The sequence below is a fragment of the Erythrolamprus reginae genome, chromosome 2 (assembly GCF_031021105.1).
Source record: "Erythrolamprus reginae isolate rEryReg1 chromosome 2, rEryReg1.hap1, whole genome shotgun sequence".
Taxonomy (NCBI): Eukaryota; Metazoa; Chordata; class Lepidosauria; order Squamata; family Dipsadidae; genus Erythrolamprus; species Erythrolamprus reginae.
Window position 1 is genome coordinate 150,299,975 of NC_091951.1, and position 12,504 is coordinate 150,312,478.

A 12,504-nucleotide genomic window follows, 5' to 3' on the forward strand; every position below is an offset into this window, starting at 1 on the left:
TTCTCGCAAAAGATTTGTGTCTTTTTTTTTACTTATTATTTAATACATTCAGATAGTTCTCAACTTACAAACACAATTGACCCCAAAATTTCTGTTGCTAAGCAAGATGTCTCTTAAGTGAATTTTGCCCTATTTTACGACCTTTCTTGCCACACCTGTTAAGTGAACTACTAAAGGAACACGGTTGTTAAGCGAATCTGGCTTTTTCATTGACTTTGCTTGTCAGAACATCACAAAAGGAGATTGCATGATCCCCGAGACACTGCAACCGTCATAAATATGAGTCAGTTGCCAAATATCCAAATTTTGATCACATGATCATGGGGATGCTGCAGTGGTTGTAAGTATGAAAAATGGTCATAAGTCCCTCTTCTCAATAATAACTTTGAATGGTCACTATACAAGCTGTTGTAAGTCGAGGACTAACTGTACAGTGTTCCCTCGATTTTCGCGGGTTCAAACTTCGCGAAATGTCTATACCACGGTTTTTCAAAAATATTAATTAAAAAATACTTCACGGTTTTTTCCCCTATACCATGGTTTTTCCTGCTCGATGACGTCATATGTCATTGCCAAACTTTCGTCTGCCTTTAATAAATATTATTTTTAATAAACTTTAATAAATAAACATGGTGAGTAATAATCTAAATGGTTGCTAAGGGAATGGGAAATTGTAATTTAGGGGTTTAAAGTGTTAAGGGAAGGCTTGTGATATTGTTCATAGCCAAAAATAGTGTATTTACTTCCACATCTCTACTTCGCGGAAATTCGACTTTCGCGGGCAGTCTTGGAACGCATCCCCCGCGAAAATCGAGGGAACACTGTATTATCAAATAGGTCGATCTGTACTTCATTGCTATGTAAATATTGACTATGGAAATTTTTAAAGGAAATTGTTCCTGTTTGGGTTCTAATTCTATGGTATACTGAGCAAAACAGTTATCAAAAAGAATATGGTTTCAGTATGAAATTCTGAGCAAAACAACTGTATCTTTGACCTATATGATTTCTGTATCCTTATCTGCAGATCATCAAGCAACAATGATCTAGCGGTGCTCATCTCTCGCATGCAAAAAAATGCTGACCAGGTGGAAAAGGACATCCTTGAAACACAGACCAAACTTAAGAAGGTAAAATTGGAACTTGAAAACAAAAATCATGTTATATGTTTGACTCTAAAGTTTATTGCAGAAAGCTCCCAGTAGAATAGTAAGATCTCATATGCTGGTTGGGCAAAATACATAAAATAAATCTAATCAGATACAAGGGGAATTTATTTCAAAATGACAAGATTACAGAAAATCAGAGTTGCCTGGATGTACAAAAATATTTTAAAAAATAAATTTAAAAAAGTGGATTAAACTCATAAAATAGTTTCTTGCAACACAATGGTCCTTCAGATATCTTCATTAGAAACTCAAGAGATCTCCTCTTTGAAAGTTCTTTAGTTTTTTAAATATTAGATAAAGCACATTTTTGTTTCATTTTTATTTATTTAAATTCATTATCCACCTAACTTCAATGGACTCAATTACTGAATGATGTTAAAGAAAAAAAAATAGATATTTTGTGCTTTTTGAAAGTGTGTGGAAACCTTTAACAGGTCTGAAAGGAGGTTATGAATACACGTTATTAAAGTGAATTGTGAATGAAATGTATCAGATTCACATAAATTTTGAATGAAGTGTATCTCAAGAAAGAATGAATTAGTACCTTGTATGTTGTGGTTGGCTCTGGCCCAGTTCCTGCCCTAAGAAATGTGGAGGTGGAGGTGGGGAAAACATCCACATGCCCCAGGCCTGTTTTGCTTCCGATAGAATCTCCCCACGAAGGCTCCTCTGACGAAGGAAGTGTGAGTAGCAGGGAAGGGGGGAGTTTGGCAGACAGCCCAGGAGGAGATCAATCATCCTTATCATCCCTGGATTCTGAACAAGAACTTATGACAGATCCACGTGTGCATAGAGTGATGCACAGGAGAGAACAACTGAAGGATTATTACAGGAGATAAGTGAGGCCACCTGTGGTTGGGTGGGGATGCTCTAATTAGTGCTACAGATAAAAAGAACAGCGTGCTGGGTTAGCCTCGTGGAAGTTTATCTGATTCATAGTTTGTCAAGATCGTGGCTTTGCTGTTTCCCTGTTCAAGACTGTGTGTGGACTTTCTGGACTTTGGAATTTGGACTCAATTTCCAAGTTACTGGGTGAGAAATTGGATTGCATTTAACCTGTGCCTTGTGTGTACCAGAAAATCCCTTTGACATTTAAAAAGGGAGTTTTTTTCTGCTTTTCTGTTGATAAAGACTTTTGGTTTTCCTTCTATCATGTGGTGTGTGTCTTTCTGGACTAATTACCCTGTACTGTAATTACGGGCGGTTGGGACACCCGGGCAGAACATTGTAAATCAGGGGAAATCAGAATGTGTTCTACCAAACAATGCCAAAATAGTGGGGCCTCAGGGAAGGGCCTTCTTTGTGGCAGCTCCGTCTCTCTGGAACCAGCTGCCCCTGGAGATCTGCACCCTCCCCACCCTACTGGTTTTTCTGCAGGCCTGGGGCTGAAAACCAAATGAGATACCATGAGAGATATTGAGAGAGAGATCTCTGTGGCTTTTGCTAGAGTTTTGTAATTATTTTTTAAATTGTTCTTTTAAATATTGTTTTTATTTGTTGTAAGCCACCCAGAGTCTTTGAGAAGTTGCCGGCATATACCGGTAAATTATATTAATAAATAAATAATAAACAAGAACAATGCTTCTTTAAAACATATGTTTCAACGTGTTCTATATTTAGACCGTGAGGCCTGACTTTTGATATACTGGGGTTGGGGAAGGGTGGTAGATGCCTATATGTGTTTGCATACAGAACAAAAGAGAGTTCAAAATATATATCAAAGGATAGGGAACAGTTAACATTAAAAGAGGGAAGAAAATGCAAAGCAATTTTGATGAAAAAGTGTTTGGGAGATATTTGAAAAGGGCTAAACAACAGCTTTTGTACGACTGGCAGAGCTTGAGGGCAGGGTGGAAAGTGGAATCAGGCTAGAATTGTTATGTAGCCACAAGCAAGCTTACTCCAACCATTGGAGTAAGTGCCATTGATCCTTATCTAATTCCAGGCAAGTGCTTTTAGTTGAGAAGATTTCTGTATAGATTTTAGTAATAAATCAGTTTAATTGAACCTTCATGTGAGAACTTGATCTTTCACAGATCTGATCTTTCGCACCTGACAGCCTTTGGCAGAGTGAACAAAATTAAACATAAAAATGATAAAATAATTTGGGGAGAAACATTGGTTCCTTAACATTGGAAATGCTAAAAGAAATATTTCTTTGGGAATGCTAGGGAGATGTTAGGGAGTGAAGCTAAAGTCAGTGCTATGAACCTCACACTCACTAGCACTGATAATAATTAATAATAATAATAATAATTTATTAGATTTGTATGCCGCCCCTCTCCGAAGACTCGGGGCGGCTGATGGTGTTACCTAGTCAGATAATGAAATATCGGTAAGCAAACAACCAAGCTGAGATAGCATCGATGAGAGCTGACATATTGAAAGAGTAAAATCATTGTTAGAATCAGGATATGGGCTTAATGGAAGCAAGAATGTTTTGCAAAGACAGAGAACTATAATTATGGCTATTGGAGCAAATCAGAATTATTTTTCCTTTCCTTTTATTTTCTGCCCTTAATTTCTTTTGCTGATTGCTTCATCCCACCTTCTTAATTAATAATAATAATTTATTACATTTGTATGCCACCCCTCTCCGGAGACTCGGGAGCGTCTTTTTGTGTTTTATACAGTGCTGCTATCTGAAAAGAAATATAGTGATGACTATGTTTGAATGTATGGTATGTATGGTCTGAGTTTGAAACAAAAAAGACTATAACTAACTCATGAAAATGTTTTTTATTTTTTTATCTTAGGATGAGGGAACCTAAACTCTATGTTTCTTGATGACTGTTTTCTTGGTGTAGTTGCTAATCTCAGTTGCTAATTTAGTTTTTCTTGAGCCTCTCCTTCCATGTTTGATAGAGGATAACCATTCAAAAGTAGTTTAAGGTACTTTCCTGGCTATTATCAGGGAACTCAGAATATATAAAACATGGCTTGCCCAATCAAAACAATAAATATCTAATTCAGTGTTCAGCCAAAGTTATTTTCCCCAAGTTCAAAGTTTTTTAAAAAAGTTTATTCAATGTGATGAATTATGTAAATTAAGTGTATACCAATGATGGGATTCTTTTTTTTTTTTACTACCAATTCTGTGGGTGTGGCTTGATGGGTGTGGTATGGAAGGATCTCCATTCTCTCCCCACTCCAGGGGAAGGTTACCGCAAAATTCCCATTCCCAGAGAATAGATGGGGGCAGGGGCCGCGGGGCCAATCAGTGGTGGTATTTACCGGTTCTCCGAAATATTCAAAATGTCTGTTACCAGTTCTCCAAAACTGGTCAGAACTTGCTGAATCCCACCACTGGTGTATACTATATGATAAAAGCTGACATTATAACTATAAGATAAAACTTGCATTTATGGAATTGATGTCAAGATCAAGAATTACATAATTACACCCTAAAACATTGCCTTTTAGATTTACAAATTATTATTATTATTATTATTATTATTATTATTAATTATTTATTAGATTTGTATGCCGCCCTTCTCTGTCCTCTCTGCTGGGAACGAAGCCAATGCGTATTATGGTTTTTCTTTTTGTAGGATGCTATTAATCGTCAGCAGAACAAACCTTTGGAATTCCAGCAGATCAATGGTAAAAACCTGAAAGAAGCAGAGACACTTTTGAAAGACCTTTTCCTAGATGTAGACAAAGTCAAGCATCTCAAACACCCTCAAGCCTTTGAAATTGAAAAAGAGTAAGTAATGATTTATATTCCATGCAGCTCTCTTGAGAAAGAGTAAATGCATGGAGATCCACTTACAGATGAACTCTGATTAGAATCACTCAGAGAAGGGCCAGGAGGGAGGAGGAGGAGGGGGAAGTAGAAAAGGGAAGGAAGGGGAGAAAGGGAGGAGGGAAGTAGGAAGGAGGAGGGAAGGAGAAAGAAGATAGAAAGAAGAGAGAGGGAGAGGAGTATTATGAAATGCTCCACATGCGAGTATTCCAAGTTACGAGCTGAGACACGAGCAAAATTTCTGTTCAACACCCGAGCTCAAATTCGGGATATGAGCCGAGCATCTACTAGGTGGCGCAAGAATTCCATTTTTTCCAGTTATCTCGGCGCGAAAAGCCAAATCTAAATGCATTTGTTCGAGATACGAATTGATCAACATACGAGCTCGGCTCTGGCACGTATTAAACTCGTATGTCGAGGTACCACTGTATAATAGGTGCAAAATTAGGATACTGGTTTATGATACTGTATATTGGATAGAAATCAGGGTTGGGCAGCAGGCAGGACGGGGTGGAACACACTTCCACTGGCGGAAATGAAGATGCGTGCACAGCTGCAGCTGATCGGCAGCTGTCACTTCCTGGATTACTGGTCTCATCTCGGCTCTTCTTTTTTCCCTGCTGCTACATCTGCGCTCCTTGCTTTTTTCCTCTTTCCTCCTCCCTGGCATTGGACGAGCTTCCTTCTCTCCTGCCCGGATCCCCTCCAGTCTCATGCAGTCACCTCCCAAGCAGAAGGTGTGGGTGAAAGTGGTGCTGGCAGCATTTATGCTTCTGGCAGCACCTGTTCGCCTAGCTACCCAGCCTGAGGCGGGGGGCGACCCAGGAAGGAGAGTGCGGGAAACGCACAGCAAATTGTCACCCCAGCAAGCGACACTGGTAAGGTGGTAAGTCAAGGACTTAACAGTTCACTTGAACGATGATGATCGTTCAAGCCACTCCCACCTAATCACATGGCTGGCAAGCCACACCTACCTAGTCCCATGACCATTAAGCCACACCCACAAAATATGCCACATCCACAGTGTGACAGTAAAAGTTTTGGCTGCTCATTACTGATAGAAATGTATAACTCTGTATATTTTGGTATGGTTTAGGGTATATGTATGGATGTATATATGAAGACTGGGGGAAAAAAACTTTAAAAAAAGAAACAGTAAGTGCATGGAGACACACTTACGTGACAAACTTCAGATCAGGTTTGGGCAATTCTCTCTTGAAGAAACCCATTCTTCTAATGAAGGAATTCCCTTTCTTCTCCCCTCCAAAAGTATCAAGCAGCTCCACATCCGAATGACACATCAATGTACAGAATATCGAGAGCTCTATGAAAAATTTACACTTTCTGAAGTTGGTTCCAAAGTGGACTGGGCAAAAATTCTAGAACAAAAACAGGTAAGACTTGCTGCTTGGGTATGAGGCCTTTCATTTGATCAAGTGCATTTCTTGATCAACAAAATAAATAAAGTTGAACATGAATTCCAGCTTTATCTAGAGATCAAAGCAGTGTTTTTTTATCCTTGCAAGGCAAAGATGATATTGGCATAATAAAAATTACCCTAACTGATGCTTATCAGGCTATGCGTGGCTTTTACAAATGACTGTTATTTATTTATTTATTTATTTATTTATTTATTTATTTATTTATTTATTATTTAGATTTGTATGCCGCCCCTCTCCACAGATTCGCCCTAGAAATACAATAATCTTTTCAATAACCATTTAACCAGGAAGTTTGCTTTCTCACAGACAAATCTTTAAAACGGACCAAGTTATATTGGCCAAGTTTACACATTATGGTGGTTTGTTTGATCTTAACTATGTTATATAAACATAGCCAACTATAGCTTATGAATGAACCACAGTTATGCAAACTATAGTTTAGCTCAATGGATAAAACAAGTTTGTTATCATGTACTGAAAAACTACCACTAAGCAAAATAAAAATAACCCTGGTTTAATAATTCATGTCAGACCAGGTAGTCAGGAAATATTATCCAGAACATGCAGCTTGACTGGTAATGCAACCTAGCAACCATATTTCAGCCCGCTTGTCTCATCATTGCTGAATGAATTGCAGAAATAGGGACTGTTTATTGTTGAATGCAATTTCTCAGCAAAGGGGGGGGTTAAGCGCAAATAGAATATCCTTGTTTTTAATTGATTTTCTATCACAAAACCTCAATTCTATAAAATCTAGTAACTATTGAGCAGTATTGTTTATTTGTTTATTTATTCGAAATCTATGCTGCCCTTCTCCTGAATGCTTGAAACCCAGAGAAATTTCTCAAACCCAGAGAAAGTGAATATTCAAAGTGCTTTAACCACAAGCACTAAAATGCCATTCCGTATTTATTTATTTATTTATTTATTCATTCATTCATTCATTCATTCATTCATTCATTCATTCATTCATTAGATTTGTATGCCGCCCCTCTCCGAAGACTCGGGGCGGCTAACAACAGTAAAAAAGACAATGTAAACAAATCTAATATTAAAAATAATCTAAAAAACCCCAATTTAAAGAACCACTCATACATACAAACATACCATGTATAAATTCTATAAGCCTAGGGGGAAGGGAAATTTCAATTCCCCCATGCCTGACGACAGAGGTGGGTTTTAAGGAGCTTGCGAAAGGCAAGGAGGGTGGGGGCAACTCTGATATCTGGGGGGAGCTGGTTCCAGAGGGCCGGGGCCGCCACAGAGAAGGCTCTTCTCCTGGGTCCTGCCAAACGACATTGCTTAGTCGACGGGACCCGGAGAAGGTCAACTCTGTGGGACCTAACCGGTTGCTGGGATTCGTGCGGCAGAAGGCAGTACCGGAATCCTCTCACTTCATAAAGGAGTTGCCTAGAGTAGTTACTCTGAGAGTGAGATCGGGGTACCCCATTTGTATTACTATTTTAGTAGGTTATCAACATACCTAGATTAAGGCCGGGAGGGTTTGTATGTCGCCTTGTATTGCTTTTGCCCTGGATACATAGTAAACATATTCAACTGCTTTAGTTGTGTAAGCTTTCAATATATCAGATTTTCTTCTACTCATGGCTTTCTGACTGTGTTTTCACAGAAATATAATATCATAATAAACTCTTTGTATCAAATGGGTCAGTTTTGCAAGGTAGGGATTGATCAATAACAGAAGCTTTTAGGTGAGACAACTTCAAAACCTTTCAAACTGATCCCGCCAGTCTTTGCCTGTCTCACTTCTTCCCATAATCACTTTTCCTGCCCCCTTTTCTGGTTTTGAGTTCCACTCGCTAACACTTCAGGATCATTTGGCTTGAGTGCTAGTAGCGGTCACAAGTATTAAGAACAACATGGAACGGTTTATTCCTTGTGGTTGAATAACTCTAAATATATACAGTGTGATGACTTACTGATGGGTTTGTTGCAGAAACAAATCAGTGGAGGGGAATATGGACCTACGATGCCTGAGCTGGAAAAACAGATTGCAGAACACAACATTCTTCAGAAGGAGATAGAAGCATACGGCCTGCAGATCAAAAATCTTCACAGTGCGGTAAGATGGCACACGGTGTAAAGATGTATTATAGTACATGTCTTCCCAATGCTGTATGGTTTGAGAGTGAAGAATAATTAATCTGATCGTTGTAAGGAATATCTAATTTGGAATTGACACACCTTCAAAAGTGAATCATTATACATTCACAAGACCCATTTAAATAAACCAAATTCTTTTTTTAAAATAATTTTATGTAGTTTTACATATCATTATTTAATCTATCCTTGTACTATGTCTTATTGCTTTGTCTATCCTGAAAATCGCCAGTCAAATTTAGCGTTAAACAAATCAAATTCTTAACTCCCAGTGAATTTTAGTATTCTAGAATTGATAGTTTTTATGAACAGATGAAATTCCTATTCTTGTGAAATTCACAAGTCTTCATTTGATAACCTTTAAAGGTAAGCATAGTATTTCTCTTGAAAAGTAAACTTCAGACAGTGAATATTATAATATTATATTATTGTACTCTAGGCAGCAGAACTACACTTGAGAAGAAAAATATATGAAAATATCAGAAGTCTAAGGCAACAGACTTGGAACTTTATTCTACATGTAGAAATATGATTATCGTATCCCAGTAATATGATGGGAGAGCTGACAGTATTTATTGTGAGCATTTTTGTGTTGCATAATTGTGAATGTATTAACAATGATGGTGAAGAAGAAAAATACAAAACAAAGTCATAATGGAACACAAGTGCCATCATCACTAGCTAATCCAGTAATTGTCCAAAGCTCATTATGGACATTTTGAACTGTAATTCAACACATATGAGAGCACTGAATTTGTGAAGACAAAAGGGGCAGACAATCTGATGCCCTTCAGATGTTTTGTCTACAACTTTAAAAGTCTTCAACTTTGGCCATGCTCTTTGAAACTAAATTCAAACTCAAACCATCAGCGTTGGAATGGGAATGATTACTTTTTCTTCTTATCCAGCAATTCATTCTGAAGCTGCAAGATAAGAAAAAAATAGGGAAATTTCAAATCATTAATGTTTTAATGTTGTAAGCTGCTGGGAGTCACTTGTGTGCAAGTTGGACGACCATATAAATGTATTTAACAAAATTAATAACATTTGCAGAACGTAGTTGAAAAGGTTTGTTAAATGTCAGCATATTGAAAGTCAAGTACTAAAATGTTCCATTACTGTAATGAATGTTTTCATTAAAAGCTCTCTGTAATCGTATTGTAATTAGAGACCCTTTAATAATATTGCACTTCTGCTGTCAGTGAATTATCAGACAAAACAGTTTACAGACCGAGTCATAATTAGCTTTTTTTTAAAAAAAATTAAATACCTATTCATAGTACTGACTGACAGTCAAATGCATATTTGAGGATTTTTAGTTAACAGTTCAATTCCTTCAATATTTAAGTTTTGATAAATATTGACTAAAATATTGACTACATTATGAAGGGGTCAGTTTGCTCATGGAAATTGGGGTTTTTTTAAGCAAAAGGCCATATTAAATCTAAATATTATAGCGTAAAATTGTAATTTCATAGTAAGATAAAACAAGATGGTATATTTTTTTAATACATTATGTAAACCATTTAGAATTGTCCCTTTTAAGAATCTTGCTCTCTCCAAACAGGAAGCTGGAGATTTAAAGACTCAATACAAGGACTTGCTGGTAAGAATTTTATTCACCATTTGTAGGCTATAATTTTTTAAAAAGAGAATATTATTAAACCGCTATATAAGATTCATGTAAGCTGTGATCAGAAAATCTGGCTCCCAAACCGAGTGCCATGATAGACATACCTGTGTATAAAATGCCATAGTAGTTATGACTATTTACAATACCCCCATTTCATGGAATATTAACTAAACTCATAGGTGCCCTCTTCTATTTCATTTGGGCCCTTGATCCAAAGAATTCCCTGCAAACAAATATGATATTAGAGGCTGGGATTGTGCGTTGCTGTTTCCAGCTATTTCTTTAATTTTTTTAAATAGAGATATAGGAGAGAAGATCTGGTGGACACTAAAAGAAGTACCTAGAAGCATATTGATGTTACCTTATACAATATTGCCCACTACTGATTTGAGGACTTTTTATAAGAACAAAAAATAAATAAGAGCATCAACACTGTTGAGTATTTTCCCTACTTATAAGACACAACAGTTTGGAATTTCATCCATTCAAACCAGAGAAGTGCCTTACTGAGAACAAGCCTACCATACTCTCCTGCCCCCACCAAGCATCCAGTTTTTGCAGAGGATCATGAGGTAGCTCAAGCATGATGCTGGCGACTGTTATTGGATTGGAAGCTTAAGAGATCCTGAGAGAGAATTCCAAGAGCCAGCATTTATTTGTTTGTTTGTTTGTTTGTTTGTTTGTTTGTTTGTTTGTTTGTTTATTCATTCATTCATTCATTCATTTATTCATTCATTCATTCATTTGAATTTTATGCCGCCCTTCTCCTCAGACTCAGGGCGGCTCACAACATGTTAGCAATAGCACATTTTAACAGAGCCAGCCTATTGCCCCCACAATCTGGGTCCTCATTTTACCCACCTCATAAGGATGGAAGGCTGAATCAACCTTGAGCAGGTGATGAGATTTGAACCGCTGACCTACAGATCTACAGTCAGCTTTAGTGGCCTGCAGTACAGCACTCTACCTGCTGCGCCACCCCGGCTCATTATGGTGCAGTGTGGGCACAATGTTGGACAAAGAGTAGGGAGACTCCATTTCTAGATCACTCTCAGCTATAGAAGCAGGTGGTCGTGGGAAATATAGGAGGAGGAAGTATTATGTACGCCATCTTTAGTTCCTGCATGAAAATCAGGATCGAAATCTAATTAAATATTAAAAAAATCAATGGCAAATCTAGCATTCTCAGTACGGATGTTCTGACAACTAGATGGGCATTATAAAAACTTTCAGCACCCTTTTCCAAAATGGTGTTCTCCAATCTTATTGGACTACCATTCCTGGAAACCTCAGGCCATAATATCAAGGGCTGTAATATTCGGGAATGTGAGGACCATATCTGGTTGATGACAACTGTACCACAATGAAATGAAACAACAACAGTATTTTCCCCCTCAATCTCACAGAAAGCTTCTATCTGGCGAGGCCAGAGCTTGAACAGCCTCTACACCCACCTCCAAGGCTGCATGAAAGAGCTGGCGTATCTCTCGGAGCAACAGCAGAAGATCCTGAAGCAGGACTGGAGTGATCAGATGATTGATCCCCAGTCAGTCCGGCGTGAGTATGAGGTAAATGAACAGTTGGATCTGTAGGTGTGGGAAGTCTTGGTTCATGGATTCTGTTAAAGAACATGATACTCCTGCAGCATCAATTTCAGATGTGCCCAATGGCATATGCCTGCCCATATGCTACATACAGTTTTGCAGGAAAACCCAGGCAAAAATTTCCTCTAACCATCAGTGTTCCCTCTAATTTTTTGGGGGGGTGGGCGGAAAAGTATAGTGTCTGAGCGGCAGTCCCTTTGGGACTGGGCGGCACAGAATAAATAAATAAATAAACAAACAAATAAATAAATAAAAACCCACCCTGTTTTGCCTCAGAGAATTTCAAAATAAAATACTGTACTGTGTGTCTATAACAATGAGCTCATAATAGGGCAACTCTATCAATATCAAAATGCCACTTAAATAGTTGAGCTAGTTTCAAACTAGATTTTGATTTTCTTTCTCTCTTCCTTACTCCCATTCTTTTTCTTTCTCTTTTCCTTCTTCTCTTTTTTCTATCTGTTTCTCTCTCTTCCTCTTTCTCTCCTTCCCTCTCACTCTTTCCCTCTCGGCTTCTGGGCAGGTTTGGAAAACTCTCAGTTGATGATGATTTTTAAGTGAGCGATTGCTCACTGCTCAGCTTAGAGGGAACTATGCTAACCATACTGATTTCAACAAAATTTATTTATTGATAAATGTAAAGGTTAATGTCCATTCTTTCAAGGACTAGTCAAACTTGTGATGCTGCTGAATAAGTGATACTTACAGCTCCAGCTGTTGCAATGTCTCCCCCCTGTTCTGGTTTCTGGTAGAACTTTAGCTATTAAAAATAACTCTTACTAAATGCAGT

The 12,504-nt window shown here is 37.9% G+C and overlaps 1 protein-coding gene across 1 annotated transcript in view; it reads left to right on the forward strand.

Moving 5' to 3' along the window:
- The window catches only part of EVPL (envoplakin), a 61,317-nt gene that overhangs the window by 15,921 nt on the left and 32,892 nt on the right, over positions 1–12,504 (forward strand). The window contains exons 2-7 of the mRNA XM_070739866.1: positions 1,028–1,130; positions 4,721–4,875; positions 6,185–6,308; positions 8,314–8,439; positions 10,045–10,083; positions 11,517–11,678. Coding sequence (XP_070595967.1) covers positions 1,028–1,130; positions 4,721–4,875; positions 6,185–6,308; positions 8,314–8,439; positions 10,045–10,083; positions 11,517–11,678 — 709 coding nt within the window. The remainder of the gene's footprint in view (positions 1–1,027; positions 1,131–4,720; positions 4,876–6,184; positions 6,309–8,313; positions 8,440–10,044; positions 10,084–11,516; positions 11,679–12,504) is intronic.